The sequence below is a fragment of the Phyllobates terribilis genome, unplaced genomic scaffold, assembly GCF_046119375.1.
Source record: "Phyllobates terribilis strain yellow unplaced genomic scaffold, ASM4611937v1 Scaffold_4__5_contigs__length_816908805, whole genome shotgun sequence".
NCBI classification, from domain to species: Eukaryota; Metazoa; Chordata; class Amphibia; order Anura; family Dendrobatidae; genus Phyllobates; species Phyllobates terribilis.
The window spans coordinates 360,477,214-360,493,135 of NW_027362764.1; the positions used below are offsets into that span (position 1 = coordinate 360,477,214).

The 15,922-nt window shown below is 43.6% G+C and overlaps 2 protein-coding genes across 5 annotated transcripts in view; one reads left to right on the forward strand and one right to left on the reverse strand.

Moving 5' to 3' along the window:
- The window catches only part of TRIP13 (thyroid hormone receptor interactor 13), a 121,662-nt gene extending 120,134 nt beyond the window's left edge, over positions 1 to 1,528 (reverse strand). For both annotated transcript variants that reach the window (XM_073678440.1, XM_073678439.1), the window contains exon 1: positions 1,437 to 1,528. In XM_073678440.1, coding sequence (XP_073534541.1) covers positions 1,437 to 1,513 — 77 coding nt within the window. In that variant the 5' untranslated portion in view covers positions 1,514 to 1,528. The remainder of the gene's footprint in view (positions 1 to 1,436) is intronic.
- BRD9 (bromodomain containing 9) overlaps positions 1,472 to 15,922 on the forward strand; it is a 94,467-nt gene continuing 80,016 nt past the window's right edge. For 2 of the 3 annotated variants that reach the window (XM_073678437.1, XM_073678438.1), the window contains exons 1-5: positions 1,473 to 1,728; positions 3,924 to 4,147; positions 7,556 to 7,688; positions 7,771 to 7,831; positions 11,322 to 11,466. In XM_073678437.1, coding sequence (XP_073534538.1) covers positions 1,638 to 1,728; positions 3,924 to 4,147; positions 7,556 to 7,688; positions 7,771 to 7,831; positions 11,322 to 11,466 — 654 coding nt within the window. In that variant the 5' untranslated portion in view covers positions 1,473 to 1,637. Of the gene's footprint in view, positions 1,729 to 3,923; positions 4,148 to 7,555; positions 7,689 to 7,770; positions 7,832 to 11,321; positions 11,467 to 15,922 lie in introns of all 3 variants that reach the window. The other variant, XM_073678436.1, reaches the window with a different exon arrangement.

The following is a 15,922-nucleotide window of genomic DNA, read 5'->3' on the forward strand; positions in this document are numbered from 1 at the left end:
ATGTAGCGATGAGCAGATCCATGTTTGTGCTGTCTGGCTGTGGACAGGAGTAGCGCAAGTTTCCAGGTTCCCCCACACAGCATTTGATTCGCCGGCCTGGTGTGATGTCATCTATTCATTGTGCAGCGCGCAGGTGACATCTTGCCAGTCTGGCTAATCATGAGATGAAACTCATGTTGACCAAACTACTGGCACATGAATCATTTAAATGCAAATTAAAGCCTTTTTCCGGCCAAAATCTGCTCTCTTGGCGATAAAGAAAAACTTCCTCAATTGTAGACTTTTTTTTATAATAAATATCAAGGTTGGCCCACGACTATGTCCAAGTTTTTAATTTTGACCTCTATGTACTTGAGCTTGACGTCGCTGATTTTGATCAAGCTTCCAGATAGGTATCACAGCGACATTGTGAGTGAGGTTTCATAAAAACAGGTAGCACAAGGAAATCCAGGGTAAATGGCACTGCAGATCTGACATTCCCAGCATGTCATTATGCTGTGGATTTCTGCATTTCCAATTCATTCCATAATGAAATGCAGTGTTTTTGTAGCAAGATACTGCATCTGGTGATAATGTATTGTCAAAGAGCCTCATAATTTCCCAGAGGAGCTTTGCATGGCCTTTATGTCTCCTTACACTGGCATGTCACTCTCCCCAGGGAGATATATTATCCCTTGGAGCCATGTACTGAGACACATAGAAGCTGCAGATAAATACAGACCGGTCAGTAAGCCATACATTGCAATGGTCTCCATAGGCTTTTAAAGGGGCCTTAAATATGCGTAGGATAGGTGATCAGTCTACGAAAACTCCCAGAAGTATACAGGGCACATAGCAGACCACCATGGCTCCACAGCGAGTGGCCACTGCCAGCACAGAGCAGTGGGGGTCTCCTCTGGAGCAGGTAACAGATGTGTGGGTATAAGACCACCATGGCTCCACAGTGAGTGGCCACTGCCAGCACAGAGCAGCGGGGGTCTCCTCTGGAGCAGGTAACAGATGTGTGGGTATAAGACCACCATGGCTCCACAGTGAGTGGCCACTGCCAGCACAGAGCAGCGGGGGTCTCCTCTGGAGCAGGTAACAGATGTGTGGGTATAAGACCACCATGGCTCCACAGTGAGTGGCCACTGCCAGCACAGAGCAGCGGGGGTCTCCTCTGGAGCAGGTAACAGATGTGTGGGTATAAGACCACCATGGCTCCACAGTGAGTGGCCACTGCCAGCACAGAGCAGCGGGGGTCTCCTCTGTAGGAGATAACAGATGTTTGAGTATAAGACCACCGATCTAACACAGATGCCCCAGCTCCTGATTCCCGCCATAGCTGCGGACACCCCCGCGTCCTCTCACATAACATACGAGCATTCGTCCATAGTGATAGGGGAGAGGCGCCCGCACTCGCAGCCACATCTCCTCACAAAGATGCCCGCGCTTACCTTTGTCTGGGACCGGAAGTGTGCGTGCGTCTTACGTCAGACGTTTCTAGAGGTCGCCTGTCTCCCTCTGCCGCCATTTTGTCGGCGTCCTAGCTTCCATTAGTCGGCGCTCGTAGGGATGCGCTGTGTGTGTGTGTAATTTCTTCCTCCGCACTCAGTGTGCAGCGTATTATCTTCCTACCTGTCTTGTACGGCTGAACTATGGGAAAGAAACACAAGAAGCACCGGTCTGAGTGGAGATCGTATGACGCCGGCGATCTGAGCTCCCCCCCTGACCAGTCTCAGTCTCAGTGTGAGTATCCGCCCGAGCAGCGCTGCTCCGGCACCTGGGGACACGCAGTGCTTCCCTGGAGCTCAGCCACCGGTCTATGAGGCTGCTGGAGACCGCTGTGTTCTGGCCGTGACTGTTGACTGCCCGGTCTCCGGGAGGGATCGGCCCTATAGAGTGCCCGCCGGCTTCTCCAGTAGCCCCACAGAGACTGGCTCCTGGAGGGGAGGAGAGCCCAGGACGCCCTGGAGTCGCCCTGCTGTCCTGTGAGCTGCTGCCCGGGGCTGATCGGTTCTCCTGCTGCCCGGGGCTGATCGGTTCTCCTGCTGCCCGGGGCTGATCGGTTCTCCTGCTGCCCGGGGCTGATCGGTTCTCCTGCTGCCCGGGGCTGATCGGTTCTCCTGCTGCCCGGGGCTGATCGGTTCTCCTGCTGCCCGGGGCTGATCGGTTCTCCTGCTGCCCGGGGCTGATCGGTTCTCCTGCTGCCCGGGGCTGATCGGTTCGCCTGCTGCCCGGGGCTGATCGGTTCGCCTGCTGCCCGGGGCTGATCGGTTCGCCTGCTGCCCGGGGCTGATCGGTTCTCCTGCTGCCCGGGGCTGATCGGTTCTCCTGCTGCCCGGGGCTGATCGGTTCTCCTGCTGCCCGGGGCTGATCGGTTCTCCTGCTGCCCGGGGCTGATCGGTTCTCCTGCTGCCCGGGGCTGATCGGTTCTCCTGCTGCCCGGGGCTGATCGGTTCTCCTGCTGCCCGGGGCTGATCGGTTCTCCTGCTGCCCGGGGCTGATCGGTTCTCCTGCTGCCCGGGGCTGATCGGTTCTCCTGCTGCCCGGGGCTGATCGGTTCTCCTGCTGCCCGGGGCTGATCGGTTCTCCTGCTGCCCGGGGCTGATCGGTTCTCCTGCTGCCCGGGGCTGATCGGTTCTCCTGCTGCCCGGGGCTGATCGGTTCTCCTGCTGCCCGGGGCTGATCGGTTCTCCTGCTGCCCGGGGCTGATCGGTTCGCCTGCTGCCCGGGGCTGATCGGTTCGCCTGCTGCCCTGTGATCAGGTGTCCGGGGTTGATCGGTTCTCCTGCTATCACTTGTATTTCTTGCTTGGTATCCTCAGTAGCTCTGTGCACACTGGTGCGGAGCGTTGTTCTGTGCTTGTCTTCCCTTTTATTATGCGGCTCATTTATTTCTATCAGACCTGTATTCCATGTAATGATCTGAAAGATTTCTACGCAAAAGCTGCAATGAAAGTCTGACACCCCTGTAAATGAGTGTGGGGAGTGAGCTCTGTGTCCACCATCCGCATCTGGCCCTTGGCCTGCTGTATTGCCCTCAGGGGCCACAGGACGCAGGTAGGGAGCTGCAGAAATCTGACAGTCTGCTGCAATTGTGTTCAATTTACAATCTACAATTCCAGCGCTTCTGATCGTGGCCTTAGAATAGGCAGGTGAATAGGCGAACATGTGCTGTGGACACGCAGGTACATTTACAGTCTACGTGGCCGGCACCACGGACCAGCTGGGACTAGCCCCCATTGCATTAGCATAGCATTTACAATCTGCTGTCAATAATAACGGCATAAAAGGCCCACCGCCCCTTTCCGGGCCGTGTGCTGCGATGTTCAGTTGGCAGTAGGGCTGTGGAGTCGGTATGAAATGGACCAACTCCTAAAATATATAATACATTGGGTACAGTAGTACAATGCAGTTTGTGGGGAATATTTTTTTCATAGAATTTGGGAAAGTTATGAAGTGTCCTATAAATCTCTGTCCTACTCCTGATCTAAGGGTCTAGACTTTTATCTGAGATGAATCTGTGCTACAGTAAATTTATCACTTACACATGAGCCATGTATGAGGGAGTCAGAGTCATGGAAATGGAGTGGGAGGTTTGGCTTACAGACTCCACAGCCCTGCTGGTTACTCATTGGAAGCCCAGTCTTAATCATTCCCTTTTTACAAAAACATAAATCGTAAAATCTAAAAATAAATGACACATTTTGTATTTCTGGGTCTGTAATTGTCTGATCAAATAAAAGATTTATCCCATATGTTAACTGCCGAAACAGGGGGAACTTGTAGTGACAAAGCCAAATTCTTTTTTTATAAGGTGTTTTTATTCTTGCTTAAAAATACTGTATGAAAATTTGGTATTGTCGTTACCAGTCATTAGTCCTCAATGCAAATACAAAGCCTCCCCGTCCATAACAGATTAATGTGTTTCTGTCATTTCAGATTATGTGGGTAAACCTTCAGAAAAGCCTTTGAAGTTGGTTCTTAAAGTTGGTGGAAGTGAAGTAACTGAATTGTCTGGATCTGGACATGATTCTAGTTACTATGATGATCGTTCAGATCACGAGCAGCGTGAGCGTCATAAGGAAAAAAAGAAGAAAAAGAAAAAGAAGTCTGAGAAAGAGAAGGATAAACATGTAGATGATGAAGAACGGAGGCGTAGGAAGGTATGGGAGCAGTAAATGATGTCTTTGCTGTCATGTTCTCAGTGCACCATTTATGCAGGCGCTACAATTCTCTCAATGTCCTTTCAAGCAGGTTTTCCATCACTTTTTCAAGTTACCAGAGCTCCGGGATCTTTCTGAAGTCCCCACTCTCCAGCACCAATATTCCAGGGGTCTCCAGAAGTGCTGATGCCTTGCCCCTTCAGTGACTTGTCCACTGATTGGCTGCAGGGTCAAGTGATTGATGGCCAGGCTATCATCACTTAAGGTGTAATGACCTTCTGCACAACACCCCAACCCCCCCCCCCCATTCGCCAAAAGAAAAGTAGTAATCTATTAATTAATAAAAAGCTAGTCTATACATTAAATGTGTAACATGGGAAAACATAACTAATTCCAAAGAAAAAGGAGCACTTGCATGGTAATTAAGTGAGAAAATAAAAGCGGCATGGTGGCTCAGTGGTTATTGCAGCGCTGGGGTCCTGGGTTCGAATCCCACCAAGGACAACATCTGCAAGGAGTTTGTATGTTCTACTGTGTTTGGGTGAGGTTCCTCCGGGTTCTCCAGTTTCCTCCCAAACTCCAAAGACATACTGATGGGGAATGTAGATTGTGAGCCCCAATGGGGACAGTGCAGATAATGTCTGTAAAGAGCTGAGGAATTAATTGCGCTATATAAGTGAGTAAAATAAATAAATTAAAGTTTGGTCCTAAAACCCCTGCTGACATCCGCCATACATGTACAGTGCAGCGGGAAGTGTGGTGCCATAAACCACCGTACATGTACAGCCCTGTAAGAGATGGTCGCTGTGTTTAATTGTGCAGTAAACGAGTAAAGATGGCTCCGGTCTCTGACATCAGACCATCTGCACTCATCACCCTGGGGAACTTCGTATTGCCGATCAGAGCAATGGGGTAATATAAAATATTGATCACCGCTCTGCGTGCCATTTGTCACTCGGAATTGCCATATAGGGCCGTTGTATAGGTCCTCTTTGTACCTGAGAGAAATGATCGGTGGCCAGTGGCTGCGATCCTCATCCACTTACAGCTCTGCTCTGCTGTTACTGGGTCGGGATGTTCGCTGTCGGCTCTGTGACTCATCTGTGATCACAGCAGGAGCAGCCAAAGTTCCCAATGTGTTCCAGCTTCCCCTCCCCCCTTCCCTCCCACTATCGCTTTACCTCCACCCACTCCCCAAGCGCGTTCCGTGCGGAGCATCCATGCTCAATTTTTGGTGCACCTTTTCCCCCTTTATTTATTTTTTTTTCTGTTTGTTTGCTCCCACTTGCGATGCAATCAGATGAGTGCAATCTGATAAATAATCTGATTCCTCTCTCCCCAATATTTCTCTATGGTGCAGCTCACATCTGAGATTGTTTTCATATGCCAAATCGGCATTAGAAAATAATCGCAGCATGCTGCGATTGCATCCCCAGATCGGATAGCTCACACCCATATAAGCCCTATGGGTGCGTGTGAAACATTGCACTGCACTCGGATATCACCTGAGTGTGATTTCTGCCAAAGCCGGCAACAAAGCAGATGGAGAAATTACTTTCTCCTTCATCTCTGCAGCTGTGCTGCGATCCCCTCATGCGAGAGGATCAGAACACTGACGCTCGGCTATCGCTCGCAACAGAGCAGGAGTTGAGTTTCATTAGCATATCAGATGTTCTCCGCTAGTGTGTCTCCGGCCTAAGGCTGCTTTCACACCTCTTTCAGACACCCGTTTGGTGGCTTGCTTCCAAACCCCCCGCAAAACGGGATTAGGACGTATGCGCCAACAGAGCCATAGACTTACATTGGTGCCTTCATAGCGAACTCGCACTCTGCTGTGCATCATTTTGGGGCATCCATGCCTACTGGAGTCGGACAACCCGATGTTGTCTACTACTGTAGAACTATTGTGGTATATTGAGCCTGATGAAGAGACCTGAGTAGTCTCGGAAGCTTCCTGTTTGTTACCATCTTTTCAGTTAGTCGTTAATAAATAACAAATTGCAAGCTTTTGTGACTCCTCAGGTCTCTTCATCAGGCGTCAGTATAACACAATATCTGAAGAGTCACATTTATACACAACATGACACAGGGATAATGCAGTTATAAGACAGGTGACATGAAGCAGAACTATCAGTATGGGAAGGGGAGAAACTGTTGTGGAAGTAAATATTGGAACAGTTCATAGAAAATGAACATGAACGTTTTATTGTCCTGGGATTGAGGTCTGGCCCAGGGTTGTGATGCCCTCACAAAGTCTGAGGAGCACATTACTTAACTGATGTAAAAAGACATAAATCCACGTGGCACGTCCATTCCTGCCCAGAGTGTGTCTATGGTTGTCATAAGTTTTTATTCCCACACTCTTCTGTCTCTCTGGATGTGAAGTAAACTTTCAATACAAGCAATTTCATGTCACTGCCACAACAGTTTCTCCCCTTCCCATACTGTTGGCAATTTGTTAGCCATTAAAATTCATCAACCACTGAGGACTCTCATATTTTAATATTTTTCTATCCACTGGCTAACACGGTACAAATATATTTTTCCAGGATAGATGTATTTTGATAGATTAGACTTTTACGGTTGCAGTGATGCCAAATGTGTGGGGCTTGTTTTTTTCTTGTTTGTATTTTTAGTAGGGGGAAAGGCAGTTGACTTTCTAATTTTTGTTATATATAATTTTTTTTTCTTATTGTATCTTGGTCTCATCAGGGAACCTGAACCTATGATCCTCTGATCGCTTGTATTGTGTACAGCAATAACACAGTATCATTGGATGTAGTAAAAATCTTGACTTTGTTTTAATGGAGCTAGATGATGGCAGACCCTTTGCTGTCATAGCAGCCCATCGGTGCCCTGCAGTCACCATATCATGGAATGCCTCGTCCCCATGCTGGTGAGCTGTTGGCAGATTGACATCGGCTTTTAACAGTTCAGCAAAAAATCAGTTATCAACTAATATTTATCTAATACATGGTATGTACTCCAAAATGCCAGGGCCATTAAAAAATGGTGTTCATCCAACAAAATGCAATTCTAATATGGCCATGTCAAAGGAAAATAAAACACATATTTCTGTTAAAACCTCAATGTAGTAGTAGGAAACACAGCGTCATCAAGCTCCAAATTGGGTGGGTAGTGGGGATCTGAGCCCCATTCCTGCAGTACTTGGTTCTCTGCACTGGCTGCATTGCTAAATACAGTGGCGGCAGTCTGTCGTGTGCCATGGAGTCCTAGCGCCTGGGCGCCACGAAGACTTCTGAAGCCGTTGTGCTACTGCTGGAATAGGATCTGACATGCTGCAAAAATATCCGTGGACCTCCAGCCTTAGGCATTACACTGTTCTAAATAGTTGATATTGCTATTGTTTGTTTGTAAATGTCCTTTGTGCCTTTTTTTTATTTTTAGGAAGAAAAAAAGAGAAAACGAGAAAAGGAACAATGTGATTCAGATGAGGAAACAGAGTATTTTGAACCAGAGAAAAAAGTAGAAGTTGAAACCCCCACAGACCGTCCAGTTAGAGCATGTAGAACACATCCAGGTGAGACCTGATATTACTGATGTTTTTGCACTGATTGGACTGCTGACTAATATGATACTAACGTTATTATTCTGTTTTGCAGCAGAGAATGAGAGCACCCCAATTCAACAACTTCTGGAATACTTCCTCCGACAGCTCCAGCGGTAAGCTGATTTCATGTTTGGTGAGCGATTGATCAAAGGCAATGGTTTCCTTCTATTTCTATGACATTTGGGTTTTATGCGTCTCAGCACCTCTGCATCAAATATTTGAAATTGTAAAGTAGAAAAAAGCAGATGGATATTTTATTTTCTGACTTTCTACGGTTTGCTCTGTAGCATTTTCATGTTCAAGGTGTGTCCATAGTTGTGTGTAGAGCCTCCATAGGTCGTTCCATTAGGGATTCTAGTAGTGCCATTGAAAATACAGGGACCCTGGGTGATCCCATTGGGATTCATCTGGAGACTGGTCACAGTTTGATGCTTTCTGCTCACAAAAGAAAATGTATGCCAGAATTTAAGGGAATCTGTCACCCTTTTGAACTTTTTAAGTTATTAATATTGGCATACAGGTTGTATACAGCTAAAATTAGTCCTACCTGTATGCCTCCTGGATGATACCTTGTTCACTTCCAATCCTCTTTCATAGCTTTGATCTTCCAGGCTATGGGGTGTAGGCTGCCCAGATCAGACTGCCTCTGGTCTTCATCATACAAGATTTCTCCTCCCCTTCTCTTCACTGTCCCTTAGAGGTCATGTGCGTGGTGGGATATCCTGCGCTTTCTGCCTGCCGTTGCTCCTCTGCACTGTTCCACCCTTCTGTGGGCACTGTCTTCAGTATTGATGCCCACAGTGCAGAGGAGCGACGGCAGGCAGAATGCGCAGGCACAGGACTTCCGACCACGCACATGACCTCAAAGGGACAGTGAAGAGAAGGGGAGGAGAGTATTGTATAATGAAGACCGGAGACATCTTATCTTATCTGGGTAGTCTGCACCCCATAACCTGGAAGATCAAAGCTATGAAAGAGGATTGTTACTGAACAAGGCATCATCCAGGAAGCATACAGGTAGGACTAATTTCACCTGTATTCCACCTGTATGCCCATATTAATAACTCAAAGCTCAAATGGGTGACAGGTTCACTTTAAGAAAATGAACTAGATGAGCTGTACTTATTTTTCTCATTGTGCACGTTCATGAAAAGATGCCATCATCTTGTTTTTCTGGCCGATGAGCTGATGCTTCATTCTCACATATATAGTGATGTTTCAGAGAACCATGTTCTCCTCCATATATTCAGATGGTCACAGCAGCCAACAATGGCTTTGCGCTCTTCTGCTTGCTAATAAATGTAAATAAGACTGCGTTCACATTTGTCATGATGTTTATGAATGAAACTATGGAGTGGCAGATCCATAGCAAAACTGCTTCTACCAGTACCTTAGGGTCTCTTGCCTTATGATGGGAATCACCAAGCCTAAAAGTCTCTGAAAGACATCAACTTTTCCTACTGCTTTTTTTTTTCTTTTGATAAACGGTATAATTAATCTGTCCTGTCTCTTTATTGTCACTGACATGTAGTGTCATTTTCTGGCCAAAGTACCTAATCAATAAAATAGAGTAACTTTTATGAGCTATCAGTTAGGGTAGGAGATGTAAAGAATGGATCCATTATGGACACATGACTATAGATCGGTGTTGAATGGAGTTGATGCACATTTATTTTCACGTTCCATTCTATCGGCCAGGAAAGGTGTGTGAGGCTCCCACTCCTGTGCAGGGCATCGCCTGTTGATGGTATCTGTGGCTCTTTTGGTTACCAAAAAACAAAAACTACCGCGCTGTACAGAGACAGAGCTTCCTAGCTCAGACTAGATAGGTACAAATAGGTCCAGAAAGAAGCGGAGCTAAACAGATAAGTGTCAGACTCCTACACGTCGCTCCCGCTTCACCCCCGCCGGATCATTTCAGCCCAGTACAGACCCAGCACGGACAGACTTGTAGAGCGCTTTCCATTTGCTGGACCTTTCTTCAGCCGACCCAGGACTTCATCAGCAGCCATTCTCTGCTATGCTGAAAAGCCTGCTGATATGACCCATTTTTTCTACTGAAGTAACCCAGCCCTTTCACAGTAAGTGTTTTTTTCCCTTCTCTTTCCTATCTCTGACCATTAGCAGGCTGATGTATATTCTTGTGAGAAAAGACTAGGTATAACCTGTATTTTCATCATTTAATCCTCTGCTCTTTCTGGGGTTTTTGGTCCAGTGGGCCGGGGCTATCAATAACTGACAGCTATCTTTGTATAAGAATGCATACAGAAATAGCTGTCAGTCACTGATAGGACCGCCCACTGGACCGGAAATCCCAGAAAGAGCAGAGGTATAAATGAATAAATCACAGGTTATACTGAATCTTTTCTCACAAAATCGCATATCATTCTGCTCACCTCCTCCTACTCTGACATGGTGCCCGCAGATGGAATTGCAGTTTCTTGGTGACAGGTTCGCTTTAATGTCATTCTGTAAAGCACTTGTAGGTTCTAGCTGCTCACAACAACTCTAAATAAACTTCTTGAGGGGTGAAAATGTTACTTTTGGGGGGTTTGTGCTATTTTGCTCCTCAAGGATTCTGAAAATGCGACATGGCATCCGCAATCTTACAGCCAAATTTGCTCTCCAAAAATCCAATCCCACGTCTTCGATTCGAGCCCTGCTGTGTGCCAAATAGTAGATTTCCAACTACGTATAGGACATTGCCATGTTCAATGGAATCTGCGTCACGCAGTTATAGTTCATTTTCTTCTATGTGAACATGAAAAATTTGGAGCCGATGTAAAATTTTAGTGGAAAAGGGGCATTTTTATTGCACTTATTCACTTTAAGCACCTTAGGAACTTCCTAATTAGGCCACGTTCACACATCCAGTAATTTGCCAGTATTTTACCTCAGTATTTGTAAGCCAAAACCAGGAATGGAACAATCAGAGGAAAAGTATAATAGAAACACGTCACCACTCTGTATTTATCACCCACTCCTGGTTTTGGCTTACAAATACTGATGTGAAATACTGACCAAATACTGAATGTGTGCACATGGCCTAACTAATATGTTGAAGTGTAAAGATAAATATATATTGATGTATGGACCAAGCTACGACTTGCCTACTTTGGACACATCATACCAAGAGAGCAAGCACTGGAGAAGGACATCATGGTCAGAAGAATAGAAGGAACAAGGTGAAGAGGAAGACCAGAAATCCAATAGCTTGATACAATCAAGATAACAGCGGAGAAGACCCTGGTGGACCTATCTAGGCTTGCACAAGATCGATCTTCCTGCAGAGTGCCATCCATCAAGTTGCCATGGCTTGAGATCGAGCCGAAGGCCACTAAAAAAATGCCTGTAAGAATCCGGCACTTGTAGAAGCATTCCAGAGTTATTACCGCATGAAGTGACACATGTCAAGTTTTAAAAAATATTTCCATAGTCAAGAAGTTGAAAGTTAGCTGCAGCGGGAAGGGGTAAATTTGAAGAAAAAAAAATTAGATTTTCTATGACAACAAATGGTCCATTTTGCTATTTATAAAATTTGTTTCACTTTAAGTACATTGCTTTTCTGTTTACATCTTCTTCTTTTTTTTCCTCAACTTTCAGGAAGGATCCTCATGGTTTCTTTGCTTTCCCAGTTACTGATCAGATTGCCCCTGGTTATTTCATGATCATCAAGCATCCAATGGACTTTAGCACCATGAAAGAAAAAATAACTGCAAATGAGTACAAATCCATCACAGAATTTAAGGTATGTGTCACTGGTCATCTGTATTGTATCTACAGAATTTATAGTTCTCTTATAGAGTGGTGTGAAAAAAGTGTTTGCCCCCTTCCTGATTTCATATTCTTTTGCATGTTTGTCACACTTAAATGTTTCAGATTTTAAAACAAATTTAAATATTAGACAAAGATAACACAAGTAAACACAAAATGCAGTGTTTAAATGAAGGTCTTTTATTATTAAGAGAAAAAGAAATCCAAACCTACAGGGTCCTGTGTGAAAAAGTGATTGCCCCTAAACCTAATAACTGGTTAGGCCAATTTTCTGAAATTCTTTGCTACTTCTGTGCCAGATGTAATGGGGCATACAGTTCAACTTTTGTCTCGTCAGTCCACAGAGTATTCTGCCAAAAGTCTTGGCGATCATCAAGATGTTTTCTGGCAAAACTGAGACAAGCCTTTATGTTCTTTTTGCTCAGCAGTGGTTTTCATCTTGGAACTCTGCCATGCATGCCATTTTTGCCCAGTCTCTTTCTTATGGTGGAGTCATTAACACTGACCTTAACTGAGGCAAGTGAGGCCTGCAGTTCTTTGGATGTTGTTGTGGGGTCTTTTGGGACCTCTTGGGTGAGTCGTCGCTGTGCTCTTGGGGTAATTTTGGTTGGCTGGCCGCTCTTGGGAAGGTTCGCCACTGTTCCATGTTTTCGCCATTTGTGGATAATGGCTCTCACTGTGGTTCACTGGAGTCCCAAAGCTTTAGAAATGGCTTTATAACCTTTTCCAGACTGAAAGATCTCAATTACTTTGTTTCTTATTTGTTCCTGAATTTCTTTAGATCACAGCATAATGTCTATCTTTTGAGGATCTTTTGGTCTACTTCACTTTGTCAGGCATGTCCTATTTAAGTTATTTCTTGATTGAGAACAGGCAGTAATCAGACCTGTGTGTGGCTAGGGAAATTGAACTCCTGTTCTCAAACATGTGATAAACCACAGTTAATTTGATTGTTTTTTTTAAACAATATTTTTTTATTTGTTTTTTTAAAACAACAACATCAAGATGTTAACACAATACAGATAAACTGATCTGAACGTACATTGTAAAAGAATAACATAACATACAGGACCGAATAATGCATTGAAATATATCCAGACTACTAGGAAAGTATACCAAAGTCAAAGCTTGGTTATAGTATCAGAATGATCTAGTCAAGCTCTCCAATTTACCATAAATGTAGGCATCTTATTATTTTTATATGCTACCATTTTGTCAAATACACACGTTCTATTTATTGAATGACTTATTTCTTCTATTTTGGGTATCCCAGAGGATTTCCAATATCTAGTGATGGCAATTTTCACTGATAACAGAACATGAGCAATAAGTATTCTAGATTTAGAATCAATAGAATGAATTCCCACCAAGAGCAGCGCTAAAGATGGTGAGGGTTGTACTGTGCAGTGAATTAATGATGAAATCAGTTTGTAAACCGCTTTCCATATGGGGGCTATTAGTGGGCAGGACCAAAGGATATGGATGAGAGAACCTTTAGAGCCACAGTTCCGCCAGCATACCTGCGAGGATGCAGGAACCAGCGTATGTAATCTCCCTGGAGTATAACACCATCTCAACACAGTTGAAAAAGGGGCTTGACTTAATAATGACATTTTTTGTATCCAATAAATTATATATAGGTTTCAGGCCCCTTGACGTATATGTTGTTTTAGATAAGGCTGTAATTAGACCTGAATTTACATTTGTCAGATGCAATGAGAACTTCTGTAATGTGTGGCTTATGCCTAGATATTTCTAGAACTCAATATTAGGGATCTTGAAACTAGAGTATAACTGTCCATGAGGTGATTGGAGATGGATGGCATAACCGGTGATGTGACCTGTGAATATGATCGGCACTGGGGGCTGCCGGCTTACGCATCACCGTCCTTTGTGTATCCAAGAAAACCAGACATAATAAAAGTAAAGAAGAATCAGATATTATCCCCATAAAAGACCAGACATACTCTGACACAAGGAAACAGCCATTGTTAGTATGAGATTGTGGGTAAGATTACATTTCACCCAGTAGAAGGGACAAATTGAGGTGAAAAGGTCAGTGGAAAGACTTACTATTAATTGTTTGACTAGTTTATATTGTTTTATTTTATAGCTTTGATTTAACTACTGTATTCTTTTTAAAAACTTGAAAAAGGACATATCTAGTGACATAATAATAAAAAAATTGTTACCTGTATGCTTAAAAAGGTGTTAAAAATATTGATTCTTTTAATTTAGCATTAAACATATGATTAGGATGAGACTGGCTTTAGAGAATCCTGAATAAATGTAACCAAGAACACAAGTAACACACATGCATTTTTTAAAAAAAAAAAAATTATAGCAGTTTTTCCAAAATTGCCCATCAAAATTTAGAATTTGACTAATCAAAAACAAAATATCAACAGTCTTGTGACATCAAATTAAAGCCTGTACAATTCTGAACAAAATTGTGCCTCTCCCATTTCTTTTATCTTAATTCTAGCCCGAGATATGATAACAAAATGTAAAGTCCTACAAGGCCAAAATTCTGTTTTGTTTTTTTTTTCAAACTTTAGAAATTTATAAAAAATTAACTAATGAAGATAAAAATTCAAAACATATTATTTTTAATTCACCAAAGTAGCACTTCAAAAGTACACCAAATGAAATATCCTATTAAGATGTAAGGTAAAAAAAAATGTGTGTGTAATATACGTACCATATATGCAATGCAAAAAGTCCTGGACATAATGTAGTACCATATAATATATGGTACTATATATATATATATATATATATATATATATATATATATATATATATATATATATATATATATATATATATATATATATATATATATATATATATATATATATATATATATATATATATATATATATATATATATATACACAGTACAGACCAAAAGTTTGGACGCACCTTCTCATTGAAAGATTTTTCTGTATTTTCATGACTATGAAAATTGTACATTCACACTGAAGGCATCAAAACTATGAATTAACACATGTGGAATTATATACTTAACAAAAAAGTGTGAAGCAACTGAAAATATGTCTTATATCCTAGGTTCTTCAAAGTACCCACCTTTTGCTTTGATGACTGCTTTGCACACTCTTGGCATTCTATTGATGAGCTTCAAGAGGTAGTCACCGGAAATGGTCTTCCAACAATCTTGAAGGAGTTCCCAGAGCTGCTTAGCACTTGTTGGCCCTTTTGCCTTCACTCTGCGGTCCAGCTCACCCCAAACCATCTCGATTGGGTTCAGGTCTGGTGACTGTGGAGGCCAAGTCATCTGGCGTAGCACCCCATCACTCTCCTTCTTGGTCAAATAGCCCTTACGCAGCTTGGAGGTGTGTTTGGGGTCATTGTCCTGTTGAAAAATAAATGATGGTCCAACTAAACGCAAACCGGATGGAATAGCATGCCTCTGCAAGATGCTGTGGTAGTCATGCTGTTTCAATATGCCTTCAATTTTGAATAAATCTCCAACAGTGTCACCAGCAAAGCACCCCCACACCATCACACCTCCTCCTCCATGCTTCACGGTGGGAGCCAGGCATGTAGAGTCCATCCGTTCACCTTTTCCTGCGTCGCACAACGACACGGTGGTTGGAACCAAAGATCTCAAATTTGGACTCATCAGACCAAAGCACAGATTTCCACTGGTCTAATGTCCATTCTTTGTGTTCTTTAGCCCAAACAAGTCTCTTCTGCTTGTTGCCTGTCCTTGACAGTGGTTTCCTAGCAGCTATTTTACCATGAAGGCCTGCTGCACAAAGTCTCCTCTTAACAGTTGTTGAAGAGATGTGTCTGCTGCTAGAACTCTGTGTGGCATTGACCTGGTCTCTAATCTGAGCTGCTGTTAACCTGCGATTACTGAGGCTGGTGACTCGGATAAACTTATCCTCAGAAGCAGAGATGACTCTTGGTCTTCCTTTCCTGGGACGGTCCTCATGTGAGCCAGTTTCTTTGTAGCGCTTGATGGTTTTTGCAACTGCACTTGGGGACACTTTCAAAGTTTTCCCAATTTTTCAGACTGATTGACCTTCATTTCTTAAAGTAATGATGGCTACTCGTTTTTCTTTACTTGACTGCTTTTTTCTTGCCATAATACAAATTCTAACAGTCTATTCAGTAGGACTATCAGCTGTGTATCCACCAGACTTCTGCACAACACAACTGATGGTCCCAACCCCATTTATAAGGCAAGAAATCCCACTTACTAAACCTGACAGGGCACACCTGTGAAGTGAAAACCATTTCTGGTGACTACCTCTTGAAGCTCATCAAGAGAATGCCAAGAGTGTGCAAAGCAGTCATCAAAGCAAAAGGTGGCTACTTTGAAGAACCTAGAATATAAGACATATTTTCAGTTGTTTCACACTTTTTTGTTAAGTATATAATTCCACATGTGTTAATTCATA